Source organism: Trifolium pratense, linkage group LG7 (assembly GCF_020283565.1).
Source record: "Trifolium pratense cultivar HEN17-A07 linkage group LG7, ARS_RC_1.1, whole genome shotgun sequence".
Classification (NCBI taxonomy): domain Eukaryota; kingdom Viridiplantae; phylum Streptophyta; class Magnoliopsida; order Fabales; family Fabaceae; genus Trifolium; species Trifolium pratense.
The window spans coordinates 30,664,144-30,687,124 of record NC_060065.1 but is presented as its reverse complement, the minus strand read 5'-3'; the positions used below and the strand labels follow the sequence as shown (position 1 = coordinate 30,687,124).

Below are 22,981 nucleotides of genomic sequence, written 5' to 3'. Positions count from 1 at the left end.
TAATTGCAGTTTTGACCTCCCAAGTTTCACAATTGTGCGATTTTGGCCCCCCAAATTTCAATTGTGCAATTTTGGCCCCTCAAGTTTCCTATTAGTTCTAGAAAAATCAAGTATAATACTTTTTCGTCTTTTTTTTTTTGTTGATATTTTTTTTAGAAAAATCAAATATTTGAAAATTAAATGTGTTTTTTTTAGAACAAAATTAGTCATTTCTAGGGTGAGGGGTTGATCATGGTCCATATCTAATAATAATAATAATAATAATAATAATAATAATAATAATAATAGTTGTCCTTTCTCTTTATATTGTTGAACAAAGAGGGCTACAAATCCCAAATAAAAACAAAAACGATGCTAAAAAACTTTAGGAAATATAATCTGAGAAAAAATATAAATTCTCAATAAACAAGATTGAAGATTTAGATAGACCAATTTTTGTGAAGCATCCGTCAATTGATTTGCTCACTAAAAATGTGAGATAATTTAACCATCAACACATGTACGGTGAGGTTTTTGCTATATTATTCACTGATTTTTTGCAAGGTCTTCAATAACTCAAAAAATTAATTAAAATACATAATATTATCATTTAGTTGGAGTGGCTTGATTTATTTGAGTTAAGATACCATCCTCTTTATTTGTTTAAGAAATGGATATTCCATTTCATTGCAAAATGGTTGACAATTAAGTGGCACTAAAAATACACAACAAGAATATATAGAATTAATAGAGATACACAAAAAGAAACAATAGATGTATACTTTCTAGAAAAGAATCAAATAAATGATAACAAAATACAAAGAAAATAAGGGACACCAACAAATGAAACATACAAAATAGAACAACAAACATCAAATCCACACTTGAATACTCATTAGACAATTGAGAAGAGTGTAAAACTTGAATTCACTTCCAATTCTAAAACTTTGACTGCAAATAATTGACGGTATTCTTGTCCAATTGAAAAGCCTTAAGGAGGACTTCACTAGCTATATCGGGTGTAGCCCCAAACACTGCATTGCCAATAGTGATAGCTCCTGGATTCTGGCTACTAAGAGCTGCAATGGCAACAGCATGACCATATCCGATATTTCTTTGATAGTGAATAAGACCTATAGGAAACACAAAGACATCTCCTTTCTGTAGGACTTTCCAGAAGTGGCGGTTTTCTGGGTTTGAAGTGATGAATCCAACTTCTACGGTGCCTTCTAGAACAGTGAATATTTCAGTAGCACGAGGATGCGTATGGGGAGGGTTAATGCCCCATGGTGCTATATCGACACGAGCCAATGAGATCCCTAATGTGTTCAATCCTGGTAGCTGAGATGCAAAGACCGGAGTTACTTTAGATCCAGCAGGGTTAGAAGTGTTGCCTGCTATGTGAAGGCCACTAAAAAAGAAGTCATTTGCCTCAACAAGTTTAGGATCCTTGCAAACTGAATTTCCTATAACATTGCCAAAAATTAATCAGAGGAATAAAAGTGTCAGAATCTTGTAAAAAAAAAATTTGTTAGGTAGTTTAGTGACTAGAAATTTCACCTTCAAATGTGATGTCATACTAACTGAGCTAAGCTCACAGATACAGAATCTTGTAAAAACTTTAACCTAACATAATCTGGTAAAGTAATTAAACATATTAAATAGATTAATATACCTTGGCCTATTGGGTTTGTAACACAAAAATCTTGTAGAGTACTAGCATCAACAACAAAGACAGCTGAAAGTGAAAGAGCTAAAATAGGCAGCAAGAATGAGAGATTAGCCATTTGATAAGAACTTGAAACTTGAAAGGTGTAGTAGATTTTTAAGACAGGAAGTTCTACTAGCAATTGTAGTATTGGTTGATGAATATTGGCATTGTATTAAGGTCTATTTATATGTAATTTGTACATGAAATTTGAAATGGTCATATTTTGAAGTGGTAATCAAATTATTAACTTAATGTGATGTTCCGCCATTCGGCTATAGTCCTTCAAAAAAGAATCTTCATTGATAAATTTAGAATCTAAGACTTCCATTTGTCATGAACATTTTAAAAAATGAATGTGAAGGAACAATAAAATAAGAATAGTAATTGGAATCGTAATGAATCTTATGATAACGGTATTTATTTTGTATTGTAGTTAATGTTTGCATCCAAGCGGACATTAGCAAAATACATAGCTACCTAATTGTTTACTTTTGTGGTGAAAATAAATTTTTTCAGATGTGCGCGGAAGTTTCAACACAAAATATACTATCTAGGAAGAATATTGGATTATTGGTGAATTCTTTGGTATGCTTATGATCGAGTTTGCAAATGAATCGATAAAGACCATTTGACCTGGGCGTCGGATCATCGGTCAAATCAGAGAATTGGTGGTAACCTATCTGCGCCTTTGACAAATTAAAGAATTTTAGATGTTGATCTCAACACATTTGACAAAGATATTTGTAACACATTCATTTCAGAAAGAAAAAAAAATTATTTCCATTAACATCCGAAAAATCCTTATTAGAAAGCGCAAGTGCAAAAAAAAATTAATTCATCATTACATAATGATTTAAATATTTTTGCATCAATTGAAATTCTAAAAGTACTTTCAAATATTTCTAACTTCTCAAATCTATTTTTCAATAAAGTTATTGTCATATCACAGCACAGCCACCAAAGGATCATGTTAACTTGTATCTTGCACATGTTAAGCTACCTAAAAATAGAAATATAACATTTAATTATACAAAACATTTAATATTTAGAGAATTGAATACACCACAAGTTCAATAAATTTTTTCCATATTTATCTTGTTAATTACAGGCACATGTTAACCTGCTCCTTTTTGAAATTATAACATTATACATTTCATTTCTTTCGTTATAACTTTAAGTCACTATACACTAATATGATTATCCATTGATCATATATACTAATAATAATGTTAAATTTATTCAAGTCACTATACTTTCAACACTTCACACTTAAATGATGTGAATTGCCCCATAAAATTGCAAAACATGGTATAACATAGAAAAGGAAGGGTAGAAAGGAATTTCATTAGTATTAGTATCTTGCATTTATATGATCATAGATTGGCCCAATATTTTTCACTATTAATTTCATGCTATGTTGCTTTCTCTTTAATTTGTTGAACAAAGAGGACATAAAAACCCCAAATAAACACAAAAACGATGTTAAAAAACTTTCGGAGAGAAAGTACAAGCTCTATTGGCTGGTATAGAAAATAAAGAAAAGGAAATACAATCAGAGAAAAAACATAAATTATCAACAAACAAGATTGAGACAGGCCAATTTTTGCCGTAGAATCCGTCAATTGATCACTCTCTAATAATGTGAGAGAATTTAACCATTACACTTGTACGGCGCGGTTTTTATGTCATTTATCAATCCGTCTTCGATAACACCAAAAAATATATTAAAATATATAATATTAACATTCGGTTGAGAGTGTCTTGATTGATTTGAGACGTTTGAGATGGCTAAATATTTGGGAGTTCCTCTTTTCAATCCTTCTCCTCCTTCTTGTTATCGGATATCTCGTTAGGATCCTTTTTGTTTATTTAAGAAATAGATATTTCGGGATCCATTTCATTGCACAAATGGCTGACAAGTGGTATTAAAAATACGCAAAAGTTGAGAATATAAGAGTTAATACAGATGCACAGAAAGAAATAATAATAGGTGTATTAATGAAAGAAAATAATGGAGATCACCAACAAATTACTAATGAAACATACAAAATAGAACAAAGACATCAAATCCACACTTGAAATCATTAGACAATTGTGAAAAGTGTAAAACTTAGAGTAAAAAACATAATTGAATTCAATTCCGATATACTAAAACTTTGAGTGCAAATAATTGATGGTGTTCTTGTCCAATTGAAAAGCCTTAACGAGCACTTCACTAGCTATATTTGGTGTAGCCCCAAACACTGCATTGCCGATAGTGATAGCTCCTGCATTTTGACTATTGAGAGCTGCAATCGCAACAACGTTATCATATCCGATATTTCTTTGATAGTGAATGAGTCCAACAGGAAACACAAACACATCTCCTTTATGTAGGACTTTCCAGAAGTGGTGGTTTTCTGGGTTTGAAGTGATAAATCCAACTTCTACGGTGCCTTCTAGAACAGTGAATATTTCAGTAGCACGAGGATGCGTATGGGGAGGGTTAACTCCCCATGGTGCTATATCGACACGAGCCAATGAGATCCCTAGTGTGTTCAATCCTGGTAGCTGAGATGCAAAGACTGGAGTTACTTTAGATCCAGCAGGGTTTGTAGTGTTGCCTGCTATGTGAAGACCACTAAAGAAGAAGTCATTTGCCTCGACAAGTTTAGGATCCTTGCATACTGAATTCCCTAGCATTGCCAAAATTAATCAAAGAAATAAAAGTGTCAGAATCTCGTAGGTTAAATAAAGTGCGTAAAACTTTCTCTTTTTAGTTTCCTTAATTAGTAGGTATTTCTTGGAGACATCAATTAGCATGATGCATAAACAAATTAAATAGATTAATATACCTTGGCCTATTGGGTTTGTGACGCAAAAATCTTGTAGAGTACTAGCATAAGCTACAAAGACAGGTGAAAGTGAAAGAGCTAAAATAGGCAGCAAGAATAAGAGATTAGCCATTTGATAAGAACTTTAAACTTGAAAGGTGTAGTAGAATTTTAAGACAGGAAGTTGTACTAGCAATTGTAGTATTGGTGGATGAATATTGGCATTGTATTGAGATCTATTTATATGGAATTTGTACATGAAATTTGAAATGGTCATATACTTTGAAGTGGTAATCAAAATAATAACTTTAATGAAATGTGCCGCTATTCGGCTATAGTCCTTCAAAAAAGAATCTTAATTGATAAATTTAGAATCTAAGACTTCCATTTGTCATGAACATTTTGAAAAATGAATGTGAGGGGACAATAAAATAAGAATAGTTTGGAATGTTATTTTGTATTGTAGTTAAACGTTCGTATCCAAGGGGACATTAGCAAAATACAGTAGCTAGTTTTTTTTTTAATTTGTAGAAATACAGTAGCTAGCTAATTGTTTACTTTTGTGGTGAAAATAAAATATTTTCCAATGTGCATGGAAGTTTCAACACAAATGAGTTAGGATCATTTCCATTTTTCAATTTGTCTTCTCCATTTTTACCATTATTATAGTTTTAAGAATATAAATGCAATGGAGTCAAATTGCACAACAGCAGCAGGATACACGTTGGCAAAAACCAGTCCAAGGATGGTACAAGTGCAATGTTGATGCGGCTTTTCACAAAGAGCGAAACAGGTCCAGTTTTGGTTGGTGTCTTCGTGATGATGAGGGATGCTTTGTTATGGCTGAAACAACGTGGTTGAATGGGAACTGCTCCATTATAGAAGGAGAATCCATAGCCTTACTTGAAGCATTGAAAGTATTGGAACAAAGAGGCATATCTCATGTTATATTTGAGACGGATTCCAAAAGTGTGGTGGATGCAATTCATAATTTACGCAGCGGTAGCTCTGAGTTTAGTTCTATTATTTGCCTTATTAAAAATACTCTCTTATGTAATCCAAACTTTAAGGTCAAGTTTATTAAGCGGAAAACGAACATGGTTGCTCACACACTTGCTAGGGCGGCCATTTCTTGGTCTAGTCGTTGTACCTTTGAGTCGATACCTACTTGTATTCTTCCTTTATTGAATAATGAAATGAGATAGTTTATTGTTTGTAAAAAAAAGAATATAAATGCAATGATGTGAAATTTGGCGGGCCCAATAATTAGATATATATCATAAAACTCTTCAAAACTATAGTAATGGAGAGGAAAAATAGAGAGGATCCTAACTCAAAATATACCAATGAAAAGGTGTTAAGCTTAGCTTAGTACCGATTTTGCGATTGAACTAAAAGACCGATTTGACCTAGCTGGATCACCTGTCAAATCAGATAATCGGTGGAAATCAATATGTGCCTTTGACAAATTGAAGAATTTTATATATTGACCTCAACACATTTAGCAAAGATAGTTACAACTTACAACACTTTTGATTTTAAAAAAAAAAATCATTTGCATCAATATCCGACAAATCCTTATTGAAAACGCAACTTTAAAACTTGTGCAAAAAAATTTATTCCATCATTATCGAATGATTGTAGTATTTTGCATCAAATAAAATTCTAAAAATACTTTCAACTGTTCAAATCTATTTTTCAATGAAGTTATTATTGTCGTATCAACTTTTAGAATTGTGAGTTGGACATAAGTCACCCTACAAATTGACTTGTAAGGTAACGATTGAATCTTGAGTGATTGTATTTTATAGTCATTATTATGACGTCATATTGTATTTTCTAAAACTATGACGCTTTGTTGGAAGTGTGGGTCTATCTTGCAAGATGGTTTTGTGTGGTTGAGTTTGGCTCAACTCTTAATTCTAAGATAGTGTCGAGTTCTCTCCAAGATTCGTTGGTCATCTGCTATCATATTTTCACTATCGGACCACCAACCATTTATATTCACGCATCAAAGCCCAATAGTGATGGATGTGAGGGGTGTGATAAGAATTCTCATATCAGATGTGAGTTTATAAAGTAGAGGCAATTTTTACCTTATAAATCATTTCGTAAGATTTGCTATGTTCAACTCTCGATAAGTCTTTTTTAGAGTTAAATCTTTATCTTGGCTTTGGATCATAGGTATAGATGGGAGACTAAAATAGGTACTTTATTTTTTTGAAGAAGCCAAAAAAATAGGTACTTTATTGTATTGTTGACTCAAAATTTCCTGTATTGTTTGAATTTTTTGTGATTATTGAGGGTAGTTGTTCATTGTAGTCGATGTCGAATTCTAGTTGTTATGGGTTGAATATACCCCCTTGTGCTATTTTTTTAATACAATTTGTTTGCTTATCAAAAGAAAAATCTAACTTAAGTCACTAGGTTTGATCTAGTAATGAGGAGTTTGGGTAGTACGCTATAGGTCATGGGTTCGATCCCCGTAAACCAAAAAAGAAAAATCTAACTAAGTTTTCTTATTTGAACTTTTATTTTTACCCTTGTTATCCTAATAATTAGAAAAATTATATATCACAAAAAAAAATATTTTTCATGTCACTTCATATTTATAGGTTAATTCAATTGTTAATTTTATCAAACACTCCAAATTCAATGACCTAGTTTATCCAAAGTCCACTATCATAATCGATACTTGAAAATTAAAAAAATAAAATAAAATAAAAAAATAAGATGACAAAATCTGGAAAACGAACTATTGATATTGGGAGATGGAACAAATACAAAATAAGAGAAATGCTTTAAATCTTTTAATCAATACCATAGGAAAAATAAAAAGAAACAATATATATGTCCACTTCAAGATAAGAATCAAATAATCATCGATGATAATACAATACACAAGAAATGAGTCCAACAAATAAATAATAAAACATACGACAAAGTAAGCAACATAATTTAATTCATTCCCAATATTCTAAAACTTTGATTGCAAATAATTTATGGTATTTCTGTCCAATTGAAAAGCTCTAGCGAGCACTTCATTAGCGATCTGATGTGTTGACCCAAATATTGCATTGCCAATAGTGATAACTCCTGGATTCTGGCTATTATGAGCTGCAATGGCAACAACTTTACCATATCCAACATTTCGTTGATAGTGAATGAGCCCTATAGGAAACACAAACACGTCTCCCTTTTGTAGAACTTTTCTGAAGTGGCGGTTTTCTGGGTTTGAAGAGATAAATCCAACTTCTACGGTGCCTTCAAGAACAGTAAATATTTCAGTAGCACGAGGGTGTGTATGAGGAGGGTTAATTCCCCATGCTGCTATATCAACGCGAGCCACTGAGATCCCTAGTGTGTTTAATCCTGGTAGCTGAGATGCAAAGACTGGAGTTACTTTAGACCCAACAGAGTTAGAAGTGTTGCCTGATATGTGAAGGCCACTATAGTAGAAGTCATTTGCCTCAACAAGTTTAGGATCCTTGCATGTTGAACTCCCTAGCATTGTCACAATTGATGAGAGGAATAAAAGTGTCAGAATCTTGAAGATTTTTATGACTATATAAATTTTACTTATGGAATTCTAGTGACCAACAATTATATTCACAAACTATGTTTTTAAATATTGGTTGAAATCTACTTTCGATCAATATCAACACTTTGAAAAATAATCCCACAATGTAGAAAATGTGATGTGAGTCAATATATAAATTAGTGAAATTCTTTTAAATTTTGGTTGATAATAAAGAGTGTTTGGATATGTTGCAATAGTACTTTCCACTTTATAATAAAGCGGAAATATGTCTTCGTGAACATAGTTCAGTTGGTAGGGACATTGCATTATATATACAGGTTTCGGGTTCGAACCTCGGACATCTCACTTATTCACTTTAAGGATGGAATTTTCCCCTAAACTACTTGACCAAAAAAAACGGAAAAACTTTACATTGAAGAACAAAATGAGAATTAGTTGATTGATATATATATGTAATATTTGTTAATTATATACCTTGGTCTATTGAGTTTGCCACGCAAAAATCTTGGAGATTGCTAGGATCAACTGCAAAGACAAGTGAAAGTGAAAGAGCTAATAGAGACATCAAGAATGAGAGATTGGCCATTTGATAAAAACTCTTGAAACTTGAAAGGTGTAGTAGATTTTTGAGACAGGAATTTGTACTTGCAATTGTGGTATTGGTGGATATTCATTGGCATTGTATTAAGTCCTATTTATATGGAATTTGTACATGGCATTTGCATTAAGACATATCACTTATTATTCTATAGATAATATGTTTGGTGTGACACTACAAGCACAAAGATGCCGTCCTAACTGAAAAATGAAAGGGTCATCTTTTGAACTTCAAAAAAGAAACAAATGGTTGTCTTTGAAATGGTAATAAGAGATTAATAAAATTAATGTTATATGCAACCATTTGGTTAGTCCTTCACTAAAGAATCTTAATTGATTAATTTAGTTGATCAACATCAAGAGTTCCTTTTGTCAAGAAGATTCAAACAAATTAATGTCAGTGAACAATAAAATAAGAGTAGTTAATTTGGACTCTTAGGATGACAATGGTGTCCTATTTTGTATTGGAGCTAATGTTCGCATAGAAGGAGACATTATTTTATGTAAATAAAATGCTATTCAATGCGCGTAAAATTTTCTACATGGTATATCTTCCTGCTAATCTAACCAAGTTTTCTTCATACGAGTGTCAATATTCAAATTTTTAACCGGTTACTTAAAACGTTCAAATCTCTTATCTTGGTATCATCCTCATACTAGCTGGTAAGTTAAATGATAATCGAAAAAACACAACAAAAATTCTTTCTATTAGAAATATAGATGGATATAGATTAGGTGTTAGTTGGTTAGTACTAATTAGTTAACCTATATAAAGGCTTTGGTGTAATCATTTTCACTTTTCACTTTTGTATCAAATCCATCTTTCTTTTGTTGGACAACATAGATACACATGGAATAGGATGTTTCGAACTTTATTTGGGACTTTGAACCTTCAATTTACATCCCATAATTTTGACAGAACCCAGATTTTAACTCAATTTCCAAATTTGAACTAATGTTACAATTAGTGAGTGAAAAACTCAATCATTTGTGTCATTCAAAGGCAATTATATAATCATCACATTGGAAAGGAAGAAAAAAAAAAACTAAAGTTAAAAAACCAAACGAGAACTTTATACTTATATGCATATTAACATTCAGCCCATTACAAACACCCAACCAAGACTTAATCTCAAGAACAAAAGCATTGTCAACAAAACCCAGTTTAGACAATAACAATTAGTATAAACAAACATACACACTAACGAGTCATTTCTAATTTGACTCTTCACAATTTAAACATATATCACTCGCTCAAAGCCAAACTATATTGATATTAGAAACAATTTTGACAAATCATAGAGACGTGCGTTAAGCACCAGCATCCTCTTCTTCCCCATCCTCGTACTCTTCTTCATCAGCAGTTGCATCCTGGTATTGTTGGTACTCGGCAACAAGATCATTCATGTTACTCTCAGCCTCAGTGAATTCCATTTCGTCCATTCCCTCACCAGTGTACCAATGCAAGAAAGCCTTGCGCCTGAACATAGCTGTGAACTGCTCACTAACTCTCCTGAACATCTCCTGGATTGAAGTTGAATTACCGATGAAAGTGGATGCCATCTTAAGGCCCTTGGGTGGGATATCACACACGCTGGACTTCACATTATTTGGTATCCACTCAACAAAGTATGAAGAGTTCTTGTTTTGCACATTGATCATCTGCTCGTCAACTTCCTTTGTGCTCATCTTACCACGGAACATTGCTGATGCAGTCAAATAACGGCCATGGCGTGGATCAGCAGCACACATCATGTTCTTGGAATCCCACATCTGCTGTGTCAATTCAGGTACAGTCAAAGCACGATACTGCTGGGATCCTCTTGATGTCAAGGGTGCAAACCCAACCATGAAGAAATGGAGTCGCGGGAATGGGATAAGATTGACAGCAAGCTTACGAAGATCGGAGTTTAGTTGTCCAGGGAAACGTAGACAACATGTAACTCCACTCATGGTGGCGGAAATGAGATGGTTAAGGTCACCGACTGAAATAATAAAATTTAAAAAAAAAAAATTGAAAATTGAACTTCCAACTAAATTGCAAATAAATTAATAAAGTAAAATGCATTTCATTTAAAGACAGTGACTGGATAACCAAATTGATAGCAGAAACTCAACAACAATAACCACCAGCAATGAGTAAGAACTAAGAAAAAAGACCCTAAACCCACTTCAATCCTCCCACGGTCCCATCAATATAATTGTGTTTAATCCAAATTTAATTTGTGAATTTAATTGAAAACCATGTCGATATTTCAATTACAATTTAATGTTAACCATTTATATTGTAGCAAACAACTACAAAAGAACAATTACAGTCTACAGCTATTCATATTTCGTGATAATAACAACATATGCAGTAGCAACAGCAACACCAAAACAAAAATGGGAATAACATTAACTAGAAGCTGCATTGAATCAACAACAACACAACAAATAACAACAAAAAGTTATTCCTTGTTAACATCGTCTATATGAATCATCGCTAATGACAAATCATTTAACTCTAAATTCTTCTCAATAAATTGATTTAAATTTTTTCCTAATCTTCCTCAACCTTCATAAGAAATTGTCAGTACATTAATACAGAAAAACTGCATAACAACATCAACAACCAAATCCTTCTAACAGAAGTGTGGTTAACTAAATGAATCAAACAATCCTATAATGCTTGATTGTGAACCATGTTTAATGACAAGTTTTACCAATAGCTTTCCTAAATGTGTCTCTAAATCTAAGAATCTAACCTCCCTAAATGTGACAAGTTTTACCATGTTTTTTAACAGATGATATCCCAAATTTTTCTCTACTGCATCTATCCTAATCCTCTCCGGCTTTATGCTAACCATCATAACATTTTACTCTCTATAAATTCGAGTTAGTCTTATTATTCTAATCTCTAAAACACTGAATTTACATTCCATCTCATACAACATCACACACCATAACAAAAATCAGCATTAATTAATTAATCACGCCAAAATTAAAACAAAAATTACGAAACTTACATGTCGGTGTAGCAAGCTTCAAAGTCCTGAAGCAAATATCATAAAGAGCCTCATTATCCAACACCATACATTCATCCGCATTCTCAACAAGCTGATGAACAGAAAGTGTAGCATTATACGGTTCTACAACCGTATCAGACACCTTAGGCGAAGGAAACACCGAAAATGTCAACATCATACGATCCGGATATTCTTCTCGAATCTTCGAAATCAAAAGCGTCCCCATTCCAGAACCAGTCCCACCTCCCAAAGAATGACACACTTGAAATCCTGCAAATCCAAAACAATTCATAATCATTTAAATTTCTTCAAATCGATCAAATACATCGAAAACAACACAAATTCAACATCACTAAAAATAAAAAGGATGAATCTACGAAGAAACTTACCTTGCAGGCAATCACAATTCTCGGCTTCTTTACGAACAACATCGAGAACCGAATCAATTAACTCCGCGCCTTCGGTGTAATGACCTTTCGCCCAATTATTACCGGCACCGGACTGACCGAAAACGAAGTTATCAGGACGAAAGATCTGACCAAACGGACCGGATCTAACAGAATCCATAGTACCAGGTTCAAGATCCATAAGAACAGCGCGTGGAACGTACCTTCCACCACTCGCTTCATTGTAATAGACATTGATTCGTTCAAGTTGAAGTTCAGAATCACCGTTGTATTTTCCGGTGTGATCGATTCCATGTTCGTCGCAAATTACTTCCCAGAATTTGGCGCCGATCTGGTTACCGCATTGTCCACCTTGGATGTGTAAGATTTCTCTCATTTTGATTTGATTTTCTCGGGAAAATGATTTGTGGGAAAATGAAGTTAGGGTTTTGATGGATGGAGGGAAGGAACGGTTTAATGTGTTTGATTGATTGAATTTGAAGAAATAAATGGAAGAGTGAGTTCATGGTGGGGAGAATTTGAAGGGGAGGGGATTTTTGGGTAATTTTAGTGGTTGTATTGAGGGTATTTTTGGAAGGAAATGAATTAAAGTTGTTTGTTGGTGGTGAGTTGGGTGATGTCATAACTCATAATATTATCCTGGAAATCGTTTTATTTTCACTTATATAAATTATATATTTTTATACAAAAATAAATATTTCTTTTTATTTTTTAACCTCAGCTTCCTAGGGAAGGGTGTTCGGTAATATAAAATCAGCGGTGAGATAAGTAAAATCTAGGTAAGAATTGTTCCCAAAATCAAATTTAGATTCTTCCGAACAATTCATCTTATAATTAGCTCATTAACCACTTGAACTCAATGTCTTGGTTAAATACTTTTTTCTCATTGAAAAATCGGTAAGCACATATAAAATAGATTATTTTCTCTTATTAAATTTTTATCATAAAGCCACTAGATTTAGGCTCTATTTGTTAAAAAATAATAGATAGCTGATAAGCTAACTTAGTCTAATGATAAGGGTTTGAGATCCTGAGTTTCATCATATGTTTCATTGTAAACCAAAAAATAAAATTACCATGTGCAAGGACTACACAAGTTCTTTACCATTTTTTTTTTTAAAATGGTATCGTCTAACTGTGGAAATTAATTCTTCGAATCTTGCGAAATCCAAATGAACGGAACGGCAAATATTCTTTAAGAATTTTAACTTTGTTGCATGTCAAAACAAGTATTTTTTTTAAGACATATGAATTGATAAAAGTTGATATATTAATTTATGGCTAGTGTTACGGTGGACCATCTTCATAAGTGGAATAATGCTTAAAATTATCATATATTCTAACGACTTTCGACAATATTCTTTAAGATAAAAAAAAAATCACAATTCTTCTAGTCTTTACGGCTAAAGTAATGACATGACTGAAATCAGTTCAATACAAGTTACTATCTTTTTATTTTTCGTTATTTTAGTCAAACTAATAGTACCAATTAAGTCATTATTTTAATAGAAAATGAGAATAATCATTAAATTTTACTTTCAAACAACAATATATGTCGTCGTTGAAATTTTAAATATTTTTTAAAAACTAGTCCACGATGACCACGTGTAGGAATAGTCCATATTAGAATTTTTCAATTAAACTATATTATAATTTAAAAATGCATCAATTTTTATGTTATAAATATATTCTATGTTTAAAGCCACTAGATTTGGTTTAGTAGTGAGAGATTTAGATAGTATGCATGATGTCTTAGTTTCGATCCTCATTGCCAACATTGTAAACCAAAAAATATATTCTATGTTTAGTAAGAAAAAATCTATTCTATGTATCTGTATATAAATGTGTTCCATTTAGTATGTCTTGTTTGTTGTAGATCTATGTAGATCTCTGAAATATGTCACCAAATCTAAATCTAAAATGTCAAAAATGTTGTTTAAAATATAAAATTACTTTTTGATTATTTCATCCGTTTCAAATTACTTATCGTTTTAGAAAAGAAAAAAAAAACAAAAAATTATGAAAGTGTATTTTTGCACCTTATCTTCCTATTATATCCTTATTTTAATTCACCAGTAATTTTATTTTATTTTTTTCACACTTTCTCTTTCCGATAAATTTAATATATTATGTACAACAAAAATAAAAATTAATATGTTATGTAAAAAAAAATTTAAAAAAAAAAAAACTTTGTTTTCAAAATATATATTAAAACTTTTGATATCATAGATTACTTGTCATTTTAGATTTGGATCATCATTGTTTCTACACCTTCAGCACTTAAAGTATTGTCATCTGCAAACTTTGATCTATTTTGGCTTGATTTATCAAGATCTATAAACCAATCTTTTGTGACCAGTCATGTAAGTTGAATGTTTTGTGTAGGTACCATTGATTTGAATTCTCCTCCTCCTCTTTGTTGTGACCATAAACAAAATTTGATCTCCTTAATCTTCTTCTTGAGGCAACTAATTGGATTAGTCTTCGCATAATTCTCTCTTATCATTGAAGTATCTAATATCTGCAAAATGATCATATTCTTTACAATTATCACATACAATAGAATCATGTTGTATGGTCTCGTAAACATAGTTCAGTTGGTATGAACATTATATGTAATATACATGGACCAATGTTCAAATTCTGATACTTCCAATTATTTATTTTAAAAAGTAAAATTTTAGCAAGTAAACTACTTAACAAAAAAAATTCCACTATGTGAACTTTAACCACTCGACGGCTAACTAAGACAAAACATACCTATTCTTAATTAACTAACATAACTACCATCTAATTGCATAAAGTATCAACCAATCTGAATTAACTTGCGCATTTTAACACCACCACCCACCTTAAAAGTGGCCATTAATCTTTCAATTTTTACACCATCAAGTAAAAAATGAGTAGTGCTGATTGGAATTTAGTGGGCCGGCACCAATAGACTTCATAGTCTGATCCATATTTCTTTTCTTTTCTTGACAAAACCAATCCATTTTTTCTTGAGTGTTATTTAATGTGCTCCCAAACAACACCCCTACATTCCTACAAATATTTTTATGTTTTGTCCCAAAAACAAAGACTACTCTATATATTTCATAATAATAATAATAATAATAATAATAATAATAATAATAGTATTAAGAGAAGAAAAAAAATTCAAAAAAATAGAGGACAAAGAACCAGTAGAAACAAGTGGAGCCTAAAGCAAGGCAAGATATGTTTGATTCTAAAAAAAAGTTGAGATAAATAAAAAAAATATTTTCACAAAGTAAATATATATACATTTAATTTGTTGTGTAAAAATTTAAAAAGATAAATTTTACTTATATTTTATTATAGAAGGAGTAGAAATTAAAATTAAGACAAATTTGTCATTATTGCAAATGAATTAGTGGTGCATCAATTTGCGGTTGATTTAACCAAGTCATTTGGCTCAAATGGTTAATGAGCTTCACCAAAAAGGACGAATTTTGGAAGAACTCGAGTTCGATTCCTGAGTGGAAAATTTCTTGACCAGACTTTACTTACCTCGCGGTCGTACTCTGGACTACTAGAACCCATTTCCCCTAAGAACCAGAGGGTGATAGACAAAAAAATTTGCACTTGATGAGGCGGTCTAATTAAGCCCATAAAGATAGACCTTTCTCTTGGCTGCACATGTAATGTTCATATACTACTATTTTTGTTGGTACATTGATAAAGAAAAAAAAAAGCAAGAGAAGAAATTAGGTTCGACTCTTATTACGGCATCGGTAAAGAGAATAATTTTCAAATTTTTAGGACTTCCAAATAACAAGCTTATTATTGTTTGTCAATTTCGACATAGTTAAAAAATTTGCCCTACAATTTTCTTTCCAAAGAGAATGAGAGAGTGGCATCTCAATTAATCTTCATCATATCTCGGATATTGACAATAACAGTTATGTAGCAATGAAATGTGGTGTAGTCCTTCAAGATAATGTCGATAATAGTTTGAATATATATATTAGTACTAAGATTCAGCTTCATTAGGGTGTCCATTTTAAGATTCGGCTTCAATAATCTCGAGAGGCATTTGAAAGTACAATTTAAGTGATGTATCTATAAACAATTTAAGTGAAGTCAATAATAAGAGTTTATTTTTCATAAAAACTCGATAAGGGTTTGAAGTGAGTGAGAGACAATTATTTACTCCATCTATTTTAAAATGAGTGTCTCTTTAGCCTTAAAAAAATGGTTCTAAAATGAGTGTCTCTTTTTAGATGTACTTGAATAATTGTCCCGGTCGAAACTATGTAAGTATTAATATATAAAGTATTATTGTTCTCAACTCTCAATTCAAGTGATGTCGGACTTTTTAGATGTACTGGAATAATTGTCCCAGTTGAAACTATTGACTAAATGACATGTAGTTTATGCCCCCTCCTTTTACTTCAATGTTCTGTTTTCACCTTCAAGTACACTACACCATATCTTGATGTATCGTCCGATTTTGAACGTTAGTTCTTATGGTTTTGTCCTTTATAAAAGGCGTCTCGGTAAATTGAAAAATGTGGGTGTTGAATATAAACTATCATTCCCAAGTTAACAAAATCAATTTATTAAAAATGTAATATTTTTTAATTTGTGCACAAAAATATTAAACTACATTCATTTTAAAATGGAGAGAGTATTTGTTTGTTGAATAGATTCATGACGAAAATTCTTCGACCTTGAGTCCTTGACTAGACCCAAGAATTGGTCTTGATGAGATGGAATCTGGTATGGGCCTTCCTTAGTCCAATCTGAAACACTAATACTATTTGTATAAATCATTATTTCAGAGAAAAAAACTAATGCCACTAGAAACTAAATTGAGCCAATAGGAAAATTCCAAATGAAGTGAGACGAAATATCAGTCAAAATACAGAAGCTAGGGTATGAATGAGTTAGACAATGGACCACTTTCTCTAAGCATGAGACTAAAGTTTATTCAAACTCCATATGATTCCACGTGCTTTTCATTCAAATGTTTCCCAATCATTATCACTTGCCATTTACATTACCTCAATATTTTGGATCCGGATTCTCTCCTTCACCAAATGTCTCCTTCTCTCTCCTTCTCCAAATCTTGACCCTTAGATTCAAATCCAATGGATGAGATGCTAAAAGACAAAAGGATTTTATTTGCACCGGATCTTTACACCATATCCATCTTCTCTCCCTTCTTCGCATAGACACGTCTTTTATTTTTTAACAACGGCAGGTAGGATTTTTGTGGCCTCCGTCACTCCACTGCCATCCAAGCCAACCACCAAAGCTGACCGTCGTCTTCTCCGCCGCAGAGATCTGTTGTTGTTTCCCTCTTTTGATTCTTTCCCCTCCTTTTAATGGCTTTGGAGATTTGGATTCCATAATTTTTCATGGGAAATTGAAATCCTTTCAGAATTTAATTGAAAAGCATGTTATGTGTTGAACTTGAAAATCTTCCACTCTTACCATTGTCCAGTCAAACATGGATATGGAAGAACCAAGTTCCAGTTTTTTTTTTTTATTTCTCTTGCTCATGTTGGTTATTGCATCGTTGTTTCATATTTTTTTTATAGTCATCATTGTTTCATGTTAAAAGTGCAATTACAGGGAATTTATCCAAAAAAAAAAAGGTGCAATTACAGGAGGTTGAGAGGCGGCCGATGTATGGTGACGGTTGCAGGGCGGAGGTGCACGGCGGAGCTCACCAATTCCACAAAGAGACTTACGGTTATTATTCTATTTTTTGTGATAAAAAAAAAACTGTTATTATTCTATTTTACATTTTTTACCATGAGATTGATCCAAGGGTTAAAGTTTGGAGAAGGAGAGAGAAGGAGACATTTGGTGAAGGAGAGGATCCAATTCCCAATATTTTTGTAAGTAGTAGAAAATGGATTCCATGCACTTAGCATGAAGACCCGGTTAACTTGTTTGGAGTCGTTTAATCTTGATCAAATAGTTTAGAATAATATAAATTTGATTTTTATTTTCAAATTTATTTATTTTACTTGATCATAATCAGATGGCTCCCTAGCACGTTAAGTGCATAAATACAGATTTTCTCTGTTATTGTATGTCATTTATAAGTACTTCATATCTCCTTAAGATTTTGAATATAAGCAAACAAAAAAATCTATATTAATTTCATATAATTGGAGAGAGTATTAAAGACTAACAAACATACAGACTATCTACTAATCCAAGTGATAAAAGATTTGAACTCTTTAAGGAGTGTGTAGTCATGCGAATTTAATCTCTAACTCTTGTAAATTGACAATATTTACTTGAAAAGAAATAACTCATTTTGTATGTCATATATATTTTTCGACGAAAATTAATCATCGATATATAAAGTAATAAAAACTTTGTAGCTATAATTTAATTTCTTAATTTTTATATTTTGTCTTCAAAATAAAAATCATGGTACCTTTTTTCTAGGAACCTGCCTGGGATCCCACCAACCCCACTGTCACTCACTCACTCACTCCCACACCAAGCCATAATCACATTAGATATTTCAATCTTAAGGCTTAACTTTTCTCTTTAGGTCTTAATCCCACTTTATGGACCCCAAAAGTCAATCCTTTTTTGGTTCTTTTTCTTAATATAAGCATGCCTAATTGTAATTTTTATCAACAGGGAAATGGGTCCTATTAAACAATTATATAGTTTCCTCCAATTATTATTAGGCAACACCTAGTGTTCATTATGTAGTGGAAATAATTATTATATACTAGTCAATCACAATCAAAAGTGTAATATTTTGTTGTATTACTACTATTATCTAAAACAAAAGGGTTTAAGAAAACAAAAATATACAAAAAAAAAAATATAGTTGTTGAAGGTGCATAGTGGCACTTTTTTTTTTTTGGTGATATAGTGGCACTTTCTTTCCGTAACATTTGTAAAGTTTATTTTGCAATCTTTTGTTTTTTTTCTCTTTTTCATATTGCTAAATTATTGAACACGATCTCAATTTTATTTTTTTTATTTTTATAATTTTTTTTTCTATTATATTATAGAGATAGAAAACGAATGCGCGTAATACTGAATTAGGCGGCTCATAAAGCTACAATCAAGTCAATATCAGGCTGCTAAATTATTGGAATAATAAAATGAAGTTATATTAAAAATAATTACTACAACATTAAATCGTGGATTAAGTTCTCAATTACACATTTACACATCTAATCTAATAGTGTAACACCTATACATGTTTTGTTGGTAAAATAAAGTATCATAGTTAAATCACTAAGTTTGATTTAGTTGTAAAAATGTTTAGATAGTATACTAAAAATTCAGAGTTCGATCATCGACTTCATTATAAATTAAAAAAGTGTCACTATCTTGTAAACACTTATCTTCAAACTCAAACTTTTGTAAATTATTATATTGACAGTTATTAACTAAGTTATACTAACAACGTAACACCTCTAAATATTATATAATTTTTTTTTCTAATTGGGTAGTTCAATGGAAAAAGATTGAATTGAATTCACTTGCTAGTGTTTCTGCATATAATATTTGGAGATCAATTATTTTGTAAATTTTAAAGTAGAAAAAATTGAAAACTAATTGAATATACACTAGAGTGATAGTATCCTTTATTGAAGTGACACAAATCTCTTATAGAATGACTTATTTTTTTCAAAATTTAAAACTAAAAACACCAAAAATTGGTTCATTTATTGGAGTTGTAATAGCTCTCACATGTAAGAGTTAACTTTTGACGTTTTCTTATACTCCGTATTTTATTTTTAAAAAGTCACGATTATTGTAACATGGTGAATATTAGATCGATCATAAATAATACAATATATTTTTTTTTATTTTTTTAGGCAATACAATATATGTTAAATTTTGAAGAAATTGGGAGGAAGACAATAACAAGAGAGGAAAATATAAGTTGTCAAAATCTCTCAAAATATAAATTGCCTAAAATTGTACAATCGTAATATTTAGAGGGCCAAAAATATAATTAGGTCTAAAAGAGTGAATTTTTAAATAGCATAAAAGTTAAAATAAAAATAAAATAAAATTATTGAAAAATTTATGGATTGACCAACTCATTCAAAAAAGAGTATAATGAATATGCATAAACCAATTTTACATCGTCATCTAATTGAATTCTGCCACATCATGAAATATATCTTTGCGTTAATTATAATTTAAAGCAAATGTTACTATTCCTCGGAGGAATTTCCTGGAGAAATTTCCTCCTATGTGTCATGTTGTGATTGGTTAACAGTGTAAAACGATTTTACACCATCAATACATATTCATTAAACTCTTAAAAAAAATTGAAAAGTTCTTAAATCAAATATTATTTGTTGTAAATAAACTCAAATATTCAAGAAGCCCGTCTAGCTCAGCTGGTAGAGCGCAAGGCTCTTAACCTTGTGGTCGTGGGTTCGAGCCCCACGGTGGGCGTGTAGTTTATTTTTGTACACAAAATAATTAATCCCTCCATCCTTAATTATAAACAAAATGTGTTCTTTTTTTTTTTTGGTTGAGAAAGAGGGCCGAAGCCCAAAAAGAAAAAGAAAACTATATGGTTACACGAGTGTTTCTAGGCATGCAAGCCTCAGAAATGTCATCAAAAAGGAGATTTGAGATCCCACTAGGAGGAGTCTCCATTACATGAATTTGGAAAGAATTTATAGAAAAGCTAAAATTAGCCAGCCAATCAGCACTTCTATTTCCCTCCCGCCATGTATGTTTGAACTGCACTTGCCAATTCAACTTCAAAAGCTCTTGAATGCGACACACCAAAATAGGCGGTTTACCATTGATTTTCACGTTCCCCATTATCATGTCTACCAAGATTTTTGAGTCACTTTCCACCTGAAGGTGGTGAAAACCATTTCTCCATGCGAGCTGCATACCCAAGTACATCCCCCACATCTCAGCACTAAGAGCATCACAAGTTCCAATTTTGCGAGAGTACCCTGTTAGCCATCTTCCATTAGAGTCACGCAAGAGACCACCGCACCCAGCTAGCTCTAGAGTATCCTTATATGCTCCGTCACAATTAAGTTTAACCCACCCTTCTTGAGGTTTTTTCCAGCCTATGAAAACGGTGTTTCCATGGCTAATATTCATAGAATGGTGGTTACAATTGTCTATGTCATCAACCATTTTAAGGATAGTGTAGGTTGGATTGGATGGACGCTGAAAATCATCCTCAAAAATGGATTTGTTCCTCCATGTCCATATGTGCCAACAAGCCACTAAAAAGGTAGTTGTCCATTTCCTCTTTTGAATTCCTTTTAGCTGGTTGTTGATATTCTTGAAGATCCAATCCCTGCAATTAAAGGAGAAGAAATTAGTAATTTGATTGGAAGGGACCAACCTAATCCAAATTTGGATTGCTTTGGGGCAGTCACGTAAGACATGAAGAGTGGTTTCATTGTCTCTATTGCACTCGGAGCACGTGGGGGAAATACCAACACCCCATTTGCTCCTACGATAATTAGTGAGCAGACGCTCATGAGCAGCTATCCACATGAAAGTTTGAATTCTATAAGGTCCTTTCCAGCCCCACAAGGCCTTCCAGTCTCCCTCAATGGTTTGACCCCTAGCACTCTGAGAAACATAGGCACTCTGAACCGTAAAATCCCTAGTGGTAGTTCCTCCCCACCCAATACTATCTCGGCCGTCTGTGTCAGTAGGCGCAGGGAGGGCAAGGACCTGAAAAACAAAGTTAGAAGGCAAGTTAGAAATAAGGAAATCATAATCCCAATCTCCTGAGGGGGTTACCACTTCCCTCACTGAGAGTGTTGTGTCAATAAAAGATTGATTAGTTGTGGAAAAAAGAGAATTTCCACCCGGCATCCACTTGTCCAACCAGAAATTGATATTATTACCATCTCCTAACTGCCAAACAATATTCTGTTGAAATTGATCCCAAATACCTGTTAAAGCTCTCCATAAAGGAGAATCGTAAGGTTGAGAATGTATGATCACTCTAAGATCATCATTTCTTCCATACTTACCGTAGAGAACCTTACACCAAAGGTCATCTGGATTGTTGATAAGGTTCCAAAGCATCTTCATGAGGAATGCATTATTCATATAATGAGGTCTCTTAATGCCTAACCCACCTTCATTCTTAGGAAGACAACAAACATCCCATCCCACCAAATGAGGTTTACGAGATTGACTTGTCTCTCCCCATAAAAAGTTCCTTTGAATTTTTTCCATCTCGTCACAAAGAGTCTTAGGGAGCTTGGCATATTGCATATGATAGTAAGGAATGGAGCTCAAAACTGATTTAGAAAGAGTAAGCCTACCAGCAAAGCTCAGACATTGTTGCTTCCAACCACTCAATCTGTTTCGAATTTTGTCAATGATGTTGTTAAACTTTCCCCTAGTAGTTCTTCCTGAGGAAATATTTGCCCCCAGATACCTGCTTATATTATTGACCCGAGTATAACCTGTGTGATTTAAAATTTCCTCCCTGAGGTGTTGATCAACGTTCTTTGAGAAGTAGATCTCAGTCTTTTGACTATTAATCTTTTGCCCCGAAGCTTTACAAAAGATATCAAGACAATTCATGATACAATGAGCTTGCTCAATAGAGGCCTCTGCAAACAAGAGAAGGTCATCAGCAAAAAGAAGATGAGATATTTGAGGACCATACCTACCTGCGCGCATTGGTTTCCAATACTGAGCTCCACCTGATCGGCAATCATGTGAGACAGTCGATCCATACAAATGACAAAAAGGTAGGGAGACAAAGGGTCACCTTGTCGAATGCCTCTTGTAGGCGTGAAAGTATTTGTCTTATCACCATTCCATAAAATTTTAAATGACGGAGAAGAAATACAATGTTGTATAATGTTAACAAGACTAGGAGGGAACTTACACTCTTCCAAGCAATTTTTAACAAAATTCCAATTAAGGCGATCATATGCCTTTTCAAGATCAATTTT

The 22,981-nt window shown here is 32.5% G+C and overlaps 5 protein-coding genes and 1 non-coding gene across 6 annotated transcripts; 2 read left to right on the top strand and 4 right to left on the bottom strand.

Annotated features, from left to right (window-relative positions):
* Positions 1-918: 918 nt before the first annotated feature.
* Positions 919-1,766, bottom strand: LOC123898645 (putative germin-like protein 2-1). Its single transcript, XM_045949662.1, has 2 exons — positions 1,655-1,766; positions 919-1,445 (listed from the first exon to the last, which is right to left on the bottom strand). The coding sequence occupies exons 1-2, from the start codon at positions 1,764-1,766 to the stop codon at positions 919-921; spliced, it is 639 nt and encodes a 212-aa protein (XP_045805618.1).
* Positions 1,767-3,838: 2,072 nt separating this feature from the next.
* On the bottom strand, positions 3,839-4,683 carry LOC123898658 (putative germin-like protein 2-1). The gene is made up of 2 exons (XM_045949670.1): positions 4,525-4,683; positions 3,839-4,365 (listed from the first exon to the last, which is right to left on the bottom strand). The coding sequence occupies exons 1-2, from the start codon at positions 4,634-4,636 to the stop codon at positions 3,839-3,841; spliced, it is 639 nt and encodes a 212-aa protein (XP_045805626.1). The 5' UTR covers positions 4,637-4,683.
* Positions 4,684-5,186: 503 nt separating this feature from the next.
* Positions 5,187-5,708, top strand: LOC123896233. Its single transcript, XM_045946649.1, has one exon. It carries the CDS (start codon positions 5,187-5,189, stop codon positions 5,706-5,708), a length of 522 nt encoding a protein of 173 aa, XP_045802605.1.
* A 1,618-nt stretch (positions 5,709-7,326) lies between these two features.
* Positions 7,327-8,698, bottom strand: LOC123898503 (putative germin-like protein 2-1). Its single transcript, XM_045949480.1, has 2 exons — positions 8,519-8,698; positions 7,327-8,007 (listed from the first exon to the last, which is right to left on the bottom strand). Exons 1-2 carry the CDS (start codon positions 8,628-8,630, stop codon positions 7,481-7,483), a joined length of 639 nt encoding a protein of 212 aa, XP_045805436.1. The 5' UTR covers positions 8,631-8,698; the 3' UTR covers positions 7,327-7,480.
* A 995-nt stretch (positions 8,699-9,693) lies between these two features.
* LOC123896835 (tubulin beta chain) lies at positions 9,694-12,578 on the bottom strand. Its single transcript, XM_045947238.1, has 3 exons — positions 12,039-12,578; positions 11,650-11,919; positions 9,694-10,626 (listed from the first exon to the last, which is right to left on the bottom strand). The coding sequence occupies exons 1-3, from the start codon at positions 12,430-12,432 to the stop codon at positions 9,953-9,955; spliced, it is 1,338 nt and encodes a 445-aa protein (XP_045803194.1). The 5' UTR covers positions 12,433-12,578; the 3' UTR covers positions 9,694-9,952.
* Positions 12,579-20,404: 7,826 nt separating this feature from the next.
* TRNAK-CUU lies at positions 20,405-20,477 on the top strand. The gene has a single exon. It is a non-coding gene; the product is annotated as a tRNA-Lys (tRNA).
* Positions 20,478-22,981: the final 2,504 nt, after the last annotated feature.